The 10919-nt window shown below is 46.5% G+C and overlaps 1 protein-coding gene across 1 annotated transcript in view; it reads right to left on the bottom strand.

Annotated features, from left to right (window-relative positions):
• Positions 1-10919, bottom strand: part of DDHD1 (DDHD domain containing 1) — a 65811-nt gene that overhangs the window by 12209 nt on the left and 42683 nt on the right. The window contains exon 7 of the mRNA XM_031066327.1: positions 1239-1501. Within this exon, the coding sequence (XP_030922187.1) occupies positions 1239-1501 (263 nt within the window). The remainder of the gene's footprint in view (positions 1-1238; positions 1502-10919) is intronic.

Genomic DNA, 10919 nt, shown 5'->3' with positions numbered 1-10919 from the left:
CAAACAGTTTTGTCTGCTGGGAAGAGAGAGGGATGGTGTCAGTATTTCCTGGAGCAGCTCAACTGATTAACAATCAATATCTGTCAAATCCTGTTTCTCTGGCCACAGAAGGAATCAATCAACACATGACAATTCCCCTGTTCACCACCCCAAGCATCTGCCCACCCTCCTTCTTCAGGAGTAGCTGACTCACCTCCTGTTTCCTTGGTGATTTTGCAGCCAAATCACCTGCTTTATTTTCTTTTAAACCCCCCAAACGACAACAAAGCCACAGGACATGGTCTGGGCATTATGGAGTTCTGTATGAAAGTGGTATTTCTGGAGGATGGTGCCCCACCCTTTCAACTCCCATGAAAAAAAGGTTGTTCACCTGCTTTTCTAGCTGGCCTGAATTTAAAAAGCAGCTACAATGTGAAGCACACATATGGATGGGTGAAACTGTTCCCAGTCCCAGTGAATTCCAGAGGTTACAGGATGTCAGCAGTCTATTTCCCATCATTTCCCACTGAAGGGACAGCCACTCACTCTGCAGAAGTGCCAGTGTCAAATGACACTTGGGATTCTGTGGAAGCACTTCAGGGGATGCCTAAGGAGCTGGAGCAGAGTGTGAAAATGGCCATTTCTCCCTGATTATATGTTTGTGACATGCCTGAAGGGTCATCTTATCACTGCAACACTTCATTAGGTTTCTAAACTTCCCTTTTCTTAGAAATCCTGCACTGAGTCCAGCCCTGCAGCTGACAGAGACATCCTGCACCCATCCCTGGTGAGACACATCCTGACTGCCACCACAGCAGGGCTGCTGCTAAATTAATGCTTCCCAAGTACCACCAATACTCAGATTGGTTTCAGGCAGGAACCAAAGCCTGTGATTCATGATTTGTCATCTCCCACTTGAACGACTGAAGATGCTAATTTTAGATTCTCTCATGGGTGTCTCACAGCACCACAGTATGCCCAGCCCTGGAAATGCCCAAGGCCAGGTTGGATGAGACTTGGCAGCAACCTGGGATAGTGGAAAGTGGAAAGGAGCTGGATGATCTTGAAGGTCCCTTCCAACCCAAACCGCTCCATGAGCCTGTGTGGACTGAGAGCTTCCAGTGCTGTGTTTAGCATTATCACCCAGCCCCAGCAGAAGAACACCAAAGATAAAAGCCCTGGAGGGCTCTGGAAACACCCAGAGGGTGCTCTCCAGGGCTGTGGTTATCTCCCCTGATCCCTGGCAGTGGGGGCATTACCGTTGTTTGGTCAGGTAAAGTTCCTCGAGCAGACGCCGCTCCTCGTAGCTCATCCAACTCTCCTCCAGCTCCTCCTCCTCCTTCTGCAGCAGCTGCTCATAGAGCCTGACTGGATTCCAGCCAGTCATGATGTCATAGGTGATGACACAGCCCAGGGAGTGGGACACGATGGAGACCTTCCCTCCCTTCTCCTCGAACTCGGGGTTCCGGGAGCAGAAGAGGGAGTAGAGGCGGGTCAGCTCCTGCTGCAGCCCCTTCACCAGCTGTGGCAAGAGGGGGAGGACACAGGGTTTAGTATCCACATCTTGTTGCTCCTGTTGATGTTCAGGAATGTTCCCATCCCACACTGAGCCACTCCTGCTAAATCAGGCTGGGAAGATGAGCTCAACCCCATGGCCAGCAGCAACTGCCTGGCTGATGGTCACTGGCTCCAGAAGCTCAGCCCTCCCTCCAGAGCCACCATCAGCCACCACACAGGACACGTGGTGACCCTAAAACTGCTGCACTGCACCGCCCAAGGCACCAAATTGAAATAAACACTTCAATAAATGAAACACTTCAACAGTTCAAACACTTCAAGCTGTGCTTGAAGTATTTAACAGAACGCTCTGAGGTGAGCAACACCTGGTTTTCACTGGCACACCAGTGATTGTTGGCACAGTGGCATTTCCCTTCTTGCTGGATTCTATTCCATTTTCTGCAGCACTGAGCAGAAGAGAATTCCTCTTGTATCAAGAGGTTCAGCTCTTTTTTTAATTTAAGGAGGATGGAAGGAGCGTGAGCCACACATGACCTGGAATCAACTTGATGCCTTGTTCAGGCTGCCCTAGAGCAGAGGCTGGATGGAGTTCCGGAATAAAGCAGGGATTTATTCAAAGCATCTCCTCCATGGATCCACCTTGGGCAGCACAAGAGCCCAGCCAGGGCTGCACCCAAGATGAACCAAAATGGCCCCAAAATGCACGGCCGGGCACGGGGTCTGTCCCTGGGATCAGTTCTGCTCCATTTGCACCTTGCAGTTCATTGTCCCATTCCAGCTTTAGCCCCTGCAGTCCCACCCTGCTTGTTTTTCTCTCTCCAGCCCACGGTGTTTGTGCTCTTGGGCTGAGATTTGGATCATTTGTCCTTGGTGCCCAGCTGGAGCAGGAATTGTTTTGTCTCCCTGCTCTGTGCTCAGAGCTCACCATCCCCTGATATGGAGCCCAGACCCACACACTAAAGCAGCACAGAATGTGAAAAATAGAAAAGCTAAACCTGAGGCATCAACCCAGCCCATTCCACCACCTCCTAAGGCTTCTCCCACAGACTAACCAAGCTCAAACACCTCCCAGAAGAATCAATGAGGCAGCAGTGGATTGAGCTGATGTTTTCCCTGTCAGCTGCTCTGCTCCTCCAGAGGGAGCAGGGAGATGCAGTACCTGCAGCACCTTTCCCTGTCTGTTCCTGAGCAGATCCAACACTGTAACAAAGGGAACAATTCCTATTTCTTCCAGAAAAGCTGCATCAAATCCCATCCTGCCAGCTGGCCTCTGTGCACAGAGCTCACCATCCCCTCATATGAACCCAGACCCTCACACCAAAGCAGCACAGAACCTGAAAAATATAAAAACTAAAACCTGAGGCATCAAACTCACATCTCTGCCATCTCTTGGCATCACCCTACTAAACAGCTCATACCCTCTCCTCCCTTTATCCCTGTGAGCAACAGCGGACTGGGAAGAGAGAAATCCACTCAAATGGATGCGCTCAGACACTGCAGTGAGAGCCTGGATGGGTTCTGGGAAAATATCCTCAGATTGCTTTTGGGTCTCAGTAAAGCAGTCTTGAACTCATCCAGCCTTTTATTCTCCTCCCCAGTGCCTGGCTGAAAGGAGAAGCAGCTTCCTGTCCTCCTTCCCTTCCTACACCTGCACCTGCTGGAAATTATTCCCAAGGAATCAGAATGAAACGATGCTGCTAAGAAATGAAAAGCCTCATCTCAGGTAAGAGGATGATACAAGAGGAAAAAAAGGCAAAAAAGATACAAACAGAGGCAGAATTTGAACATTTGATATAAACAATGCTTAAAAAACCAGTTTTCTGGTTATATGGTTCCTGGAGGGATTTTTGGGGAAAAGCAGGAGTGCAACATGGTTCTTAAACATCACAGACTAATCCTGTAGTACTATAGCAATAAATAAATAAATAAACAAATATTGGTTCTATGTTCATGGAGTGTCTGAGAAGCTCATCTGCTCCAGACCCTACTCTGTAGGATAAAAAGATAGAGCTTCCCAGAAAGTATTTTAGAGAGAAACACTGGAAACCATGAGATTTGGGAACTGGCCAACAAAAAACAAAACAGAAAAAAAAACCCCACAAAAAGACCAAACAAAAAAAAAAACCCCAACCAACCAACCAAAAACCCCAACCTCCCCCGCCAAAAACCCAACAACAACAACAAAAACCAGAACAAAAAAAAACCCCAAAAAAACCAACACCCCCAAACCAAACAAAAACAAACCTAAAAAGCCAGCTTTGCCTGTAAAACTCAGCATGGAAACTGAGCAATGCTTCCAGGCAGTGGCAGGGAGGAGGAACAAACAAGAGAGTGCAAATCATTCCCTTGTTAGCAAGAGGAAATTAAAGCTATGGAACATATAATTTCAGCATGATTTTTCAAGAGCCTGAGTCATTACTGAATATAAATATGAATGGCACCAGAAGTGCCAGTGTTTGATACACATTTTACTGAGTGAGAATCCACACAACAAACCCTGTGCCTGAAGCACTGGGAGATGGTTAACAGAGCCCTGCAGCAGCTTGAAGAAAGGAGTATCAGAACATCCATTTTCAAGTATTTTTGACTGTGGTGTTGCCTCTTCTTCCATTTGGGTCTACACAGAGTCTGGGCACAAACTTCCACACATGAACAGGCAGAGCTGGAGCTGGAAATGCCAGTCAGGATGAGCTGTGGCTGGCTGGTATTCTCTCCATTTAAAAAGGTTTTGATTAAAACCCAAAACAAAATAGCAAGAATCAGCTGAAATCAAAGTGTCTGGGGATTCCTGCCAGGAATAGGTAAATAATCTTCTGGCATCATGGCATTTCCATTATAAAGATCTGATCTTGCAGTCTGAGGGCATAAAACAGAATATTTCTTGGAAAACCCTGGTTGGAAACTGAGTCCAGCCCTGGTTTTAATCCTCCTCCTCCTTAAAAACTTGGTGTTACTGGGAAGTTCAGCACAAACAGGGACATAACTAAGAAAAGGATTTCCAAATAGGTGCTCATTTGCAATTTTGCAGACCAGAATCCAAGCACTGAATTCAACCAAAGCATCTGATGGAGATCATTGCTAAACTCCAGATCCCCCAGGTAATTGTGGAGTGGAAGATGTGCTCTGGGAAAAGCTCCAGAATTCCAGGCTGTGGGAATGGTCTGGTTTGCTGCTCTGCCAAAACCAGGAGCCCTGCACCTGCAGTGAGCACTTTTGCAGGTTGGTGTCCTGCCAACAGTCCTGTGCCAGTCCTAAGATTAGAAACTGAACCTTTGTGGTACAGAGTAAGGAAAAAAAAAAGGAGAAAAATAAAAGGAACTGAAAAGAAAATGAATATTCATTTAAAGTCTCAGCTTAAAACCTGCTTGGTTAAGCAGTATATGAAGTTGAGGTAATATTTATTGGGGGATGATGTTTAAGGTCCCTTCCAATCCAAGCCAGTCTATGATTTAATCCTGATTTGCTTTCTTACTCTTAAAAAGCATAAAATATTCCAACTTGTGAAAGAAAAGTTTGAACAGGGTTTTAGTCCAGTAAATTCAACATGAACTGCTTTCACATCTTTTGTAGTTACAGCTTGATATGTCCTAAAAATCCATGTAAAAATACTTCTAAAACCACTTTACATTGCCTAAAATCAGTGAATTTTTTTGTTGGATTTAAACATGAAAAACATGACTGCCTATCAAACTTTCTCTCCTAAATGGCATCATTGTAATAAATTTTTTCAGAGCTGATCTTTTTATGCACAGCTTGTCTTTCTACTCCCTCTAAAAGGCCTTAATTAAAGGTTCACTGTGAAATAAAATAAAATAAAAAAAAGACAACCCAAAAAATAAAACAACTCCCTTCCCAGCCTCCCAAACCCAGGACATCCAAGTGGCTGCTCCATGTCTGCACCTCATGGTTGGGTTACAGGTAATGGGTGCCTCATCCTGAGCTTGCTGACAGCTTCTCCTGCTCCACTGCAGCTCCACCCAAGGAATTCCTGATGAAATCAGCCCTTTTCTCACTGCTTTCCCTGCCAACCCCAAACCTCAGCACCTGCTGCTCCATGGGATCTACTGTGCTCTGGAAGCACCTGCAGGTTCTGCAGGAATTACCCAAAAATCCCAGGAATGGTGGGAACAGTGGAATGCAGCATGACCAGACTCCTCTTTCTCTTTGCAGCTCCCATCCTCCCTCCCAGTTCCCAGCTCATTTTGGGGACAGTGGGAGCTGGTTTTCCATCCCAGGTCTCCATAGGGCATTCCTTATTAAAAACCTGGAGATTCCTTGAGTTCCCTAAGCCAGGGATTGTGGGTTTGGTCCCATCTGGGTCACCAGAAACTGATGCCTTGTGCAGGCTGCCCTAGAGCAGAGGCTGGATGGAGTTCCAGAATAAAGCAGGGATTGATTCAAAGCATCTCCTCCATGGATCCACCTTGGGCAGCACCAGAGCCCAGCCAGGGCTGCACCCAAGATGAACCAAAATGGCCCCAAAATGCACGGCCGGGCACGGGGTCTGTCCCTGGGATCAGTTCTGCTCCATTTGCACCTTGCAGTTCATTGTCCCATTCCAGCTTTAGCCCCTGCAGTCCCACCCTGCTTGTTTTTCTCTCTCCAGCCCACGGGGTTTGTGCTCTTGGGCTGAGATTTGGGTCATTTGTCCTTGGTGCCCAGCTGGAGCAGGAATTGTTTTATCTCCCTGCTCTGTGCACAGAGCTCACCATCCCCTGATATGGAGCTCAGACCCACACACTAAAGCAGCACAGAATGTGAAATATAGAAAAACTAAAACCTGAGGCATCAACCCAGCCCATTCCACCACCTCCTAAGGCTTCTCCCACAGACTAACCAAGCTCAAACACCTCCCAGAAGAATCAATGAGGCAGCAGTGGATTGAGCTGGTGTTTTCCTGTCAGCTGCTCTGCTCCTCCAGAGGGAGCAGGGAGATGCAGCACCTGCAGCACCTTTCCCTGTCTGTTCCTGAGCAGATCCAACACTGTAACAAAGGGAACAATTCCTATTTCTTCCAGAAAAGCTGCATCAAATCCCATCCTGCCAGCTGGCCCTCATTTAGCATCAGCCTAAGGACAATGAAATATTTCCAAGAAAGGGCCTGGACTGAAAGGACAAGGGGGAATGGCTTCCCACTGACAGAGGGGAATATAGATGGGATATTGGGAAGGAATTCCTGGCTGGGAGGCGAGGATGCCCTGGCACAAGTTGCCAGAGAAGCTGTGGCTGCCCCTGGATCCCTGGATGTGTCCAAGGCCAGGCTGGAGCAACGTGGGACAGAGGAAGGTGTCCCTGCCCATGGTTTCGGGTTTGGAATGAGATGGGATTTAAGATTCCTTCCAATCCAACCCATTCTGAGATTATCTCTCTCTATCAGCTGAAGTTTTGCCAATAAATCCTCCTTGCAGGAAACTCAAGCCTGCAGGATCAAGTTGCTCAGAAGGCAGCAGCTCATATTCAGATGAACTGAGGTTAGAAGCTCTCTGCCCTGCAGAAACCAAATTAAAGGCAGAGTAAGGAATGCACATCCATGGGGAGCTGGCTTGAGGGCCATGCAATTCCAGGGGGAAGCCAAAAACTGACCAAGGAGCAGGAGACTGGGCTTGCTGAGGCCAAAAATGCCCTTTGCTTTCCCAGTCATGTGCCTGGCTGGCACATGGCTTCCAAGAAATCAAAAAATAACAGCCTATCCCATCCATTCAGGAATCCTGAATTGGCACGGGCCTGGGTTTTGTAAAGAGAGGGAGTCTGAGTCAGGTGACACATCCCTGTCACCTCAGGCTGAAGAACACTGATAAAAAGGGCAGCAGAATCATATCCTTTATCACCTCCTGGGTGTTGGGCAAGCCTGAACTGCTGGATCATTATGGGAACAAGAAATTGTGCAAGGAGTGAGCTGCTTCCCTTTTGTGCAGAGCATTAACAGCATCTTGTGCTGGGCTGGAAAAACCCAAACCTCTGAATTCCAGCACCAACATCCCAAAGAGCTGTTCAACCTCTGAATTCCAGCACCAACATCCCAAAGAGCTGTTCAACCTCTGAATTCCAGCACCAACATCCCAAAGAGCTGTTCAACCTCTGAATTCCAGCACCAACATCCCAAAGAGCTGTTCAACCTCTGAATTCCAGCACCAACATCCCAAAGAGCTGTTCAACCTCTAAATTCCAGCACCAACATCCCAAAGAGCTGTTCAACCTCTAATTTCCAGCATCAAAATCCCAAACAGCTGTTCAACCTCTAAATTCCAGCATCCCAAGCAGCTGTTCACCCTCCTCTGAGGAAAAGCACCCTTGAACACACCAGCATAAATGAGCATGGATAGCATGTTCCTGGCAAAGCAGAAGGAAATTGGGAGGTGTGTGTGGACAAACAGCCCCTGGACATACACCAAGGAGATCCAGAACTCCATCCCCTGCTCCATTTTAGCGGCAGATTGTTGGGATTGAAGGGGCTTTTCAATGCACACCAAAATTACCAGTGTAGAAAATGACATTTTCCTCAATATCCAAGAAATTTGTTTTTTTTTTTCAAGAAAAGAGGGAGCAGAAACCCCCTGCTGGCACCTGAGCACAGCAGTAACACAGAGCCTGAATGCTGCTCCTTTCTCTGTGCTGTCTCCACAGGATCCTCACCCACCAAACAATCTCCCCACATGAACAGTTTGAAGAAAAATAAAAACAAGTGACCTATGGAAAGGGAGTGCAGCACACCTGAGCTGTGCACCCTCTGCAGCCTGAAGAGCAGGACAGTTTCTGCAGCTTTGTGGGGAAGGAATGTGAAGGAAATCTGAGGAACAGTGAGCTCTGCAAGCAGCTCTTCCCAAATGTCAAGAGAACTCCAGGAGAAAGTGCAAACTCCTTTGAAATTCAGCCAGCAGGAGTGTGAGCCAGCTGGAGGGGGCAGAGGCTCCTTGAAAGCCAAGGGAGGAGCTGCAGCTCAAGGGGGGATTGGGAAAGCAAAGCTGAGGAGTTTTTGCTCCACGTGGCCCAGGAGAAGGTGCCAGCAGAGCTGGTGAGGCTGCTGACCCCCAAGGGGACAACAGTTGTCACATTCCCTGATGGAATCACTGGTGGGTGCCAGAGGAGTGTCACAACAACAGATGAGAGGCCAGAATGAGCTGTGGCTGTGGGAACAGATGGGAAGGGCTCTGTCTCAGTGATGGCACAGAAAAAGGATCTGTGGAGCTGCCTGAGCCCCTCTCCAGAACCCCTCCTGTGTTGAAAAGCTGAGTCCAACCCATTTCTAACAAGTTACTGTGCTCAAGATGAAGTTTAGGTTCAGGCACAGCCACTAACCAATGACTTTATAAAGCTGAGAGTACATTCAAGGGCAATCAAATTAATTAAACCAGCCATTAATTAAACCAGCCAAGCAGCTCCTTCACTATTATGTTCAACAGGATATGCAAAACTAGTCCTGAAATAGTCTCAGCTTAAAATTCCCTGCTTCCCATCTTGTTTTCAAACACACCTGAACCAGTTGCCTTTTATTGCTGAAAGGAGTGCACAAGAAAATGGTATTTCCATTGCAAAACAACCCAAAGGGATGAAAGCTCTGGTAAAAGTTAATACTTGTCCCAAATTTCAAGAGGTTAGTCATTAATTCTTCTTTTAAATATGTGTATAAGGGAAAATCATGAAGCCAGTCCAAGGTCAGGACTCTTGAGCAAGCTGTTCTAGTGGAAGATGTCTAGTTGGAATGAGATTATCCCTAATTTCCCTTCCAACATAAACTATTCCGTGATTCTAAGGTGGACAGTGAAGTTTCTCCACTTTTATAGTGCAATATTTGCATGAAATCCTTAGAAATCTTGGGAAGACTGATGTAAATTATATTTATTCTGCACTAAAGGCATTTTCTGCCAAGCCATGTATCAATAATTCACAGAATTACAATTAGCCTGCAAGTAAGTACAGGGAAGATCAGTAAAAAAAAGGCACTTAACAGTATAATGAAGGTGACAACTCTGCATTTACTATGCAACAACTGGTCTTTCTAATCTCTGCTGCAAGCATTTATTATTAAAGAAATATGAAGCTACAGTGACACAGATGTGAAACCAAGTCCCCCAGTGAGGACACTAAAACCCAAGATTATGTTACCACAGATGGACCACCAAGGTCAGGGCAGAATGTGAAATGACTGCTCATTTAGAAATAGGCCTCAGAATATCAATTTATTGCTTTTTCTTACATCTGGGTAATGTTTAAAGAGGGATTTGGTAGAGAGGAGGATACAGCAGAATTCTCTGCCACAAAACCAGCCCAGCTGAATCTGACTGGGATGTTCAGGGGGCTGTGCTGAATTATTAATGCCTGCCTGGTATCACATCACATGCCAGCAGTCAGAGGCACCTTTTGGATATTCTCCTGCCTCACTGGAGAAGAAACAATACCTGAAATCAGAGAGGGGCTCACCCACCACGCTCTGGGGGGCTCAAATGGGCAATGCAGTGCCCTGGGACAGCTCTGTGCTCTCCTGGGACACCAGGTGACAGTGACACCTTCCCCTGGGGGGACAGAGGGGCTGCCACCTGCAAACCCCATCATGAGCTGCCTAAAGAGTGCTCAGGAGCTTTAAAGAAGAAGTTGTGATACCTCTAAAATCCTTGAAAGGGGAAAGAAAATTCCCAACCAAGTGTCATCATCACATTTTCTGAAAAATCCTCTTTGCCCAGGATTTCTCTCCTGGGAAGCTGAGAAACCTCAGAGAAAAATGAAAACAACAATTATCTGATTTGCTTCTCCTGTGTTTTGCTACTATGGAAGGTGGTTGGAGATTGTTTATCCAACATATTAATTGTTTTTACTTAATGACCAATCATGGCCCAGCTGTGTCAGGACTCTGACAAGGTCACAAGTTTTTCATTGGTATCTTGTTAAGCCTTCTGTAAGTATCCTTTCTCTATTCTTTAGTATAGCTTAGTATAGCATAATATAATATCATATAATGTAATATCATATAATGTAATATCATATAATGTAATGTAATGTAATGTAATATAATGTAATATAATATGATATGATATTATATGATATGATATGATATGATATGATATGATATAATATAATATAATATAACGTAATACCATAAAATAATAAATTAGCCTTCCAAGAACATGGAGTCAGATTCATCTTTCCTCCCCATGATGGGGGACCCCAAAAATGCCACATCCAAGTGTTGTGCCCTGGGTGCTCACAGGGTCCTGAGCTGCCCCCCTGGCACTCAGGGGAGCAGGGAGAGGATTCTGGCCCTGCCTTGGGCACAGGGGTGACTTGGAGGTCACTAGGAATGCTTTGCCAGCTCTGGAGCTCCCAGCAGCAGGAGAAGCTGCTGGAGAGAGTCCAGAGGAGGCCATGGAGCTGCTCCAGGGCTGGAGCCAGGCTGGGAGAGCTGGGGGTGCTCACCTGGAGAGGAGAAG

This window comes from Geospiza fortis, unplaced genomic scaffold, assembly GCF_000277835.1.
Source record: "Geospiza fortis unplaced genomic scaffold, GeoFor_1.0 scaffold23, whole genome shotgun sequence".
NCBI classification, from domain to species: Eukaryota; Metazoa; Chordata; class Aves; order Passeriformes; family Thraupidae; genus Geospiza; species Geospiza fortis.
This window is presented reverse-complemented; position numbering and strand designations above follow the sequence as displayed.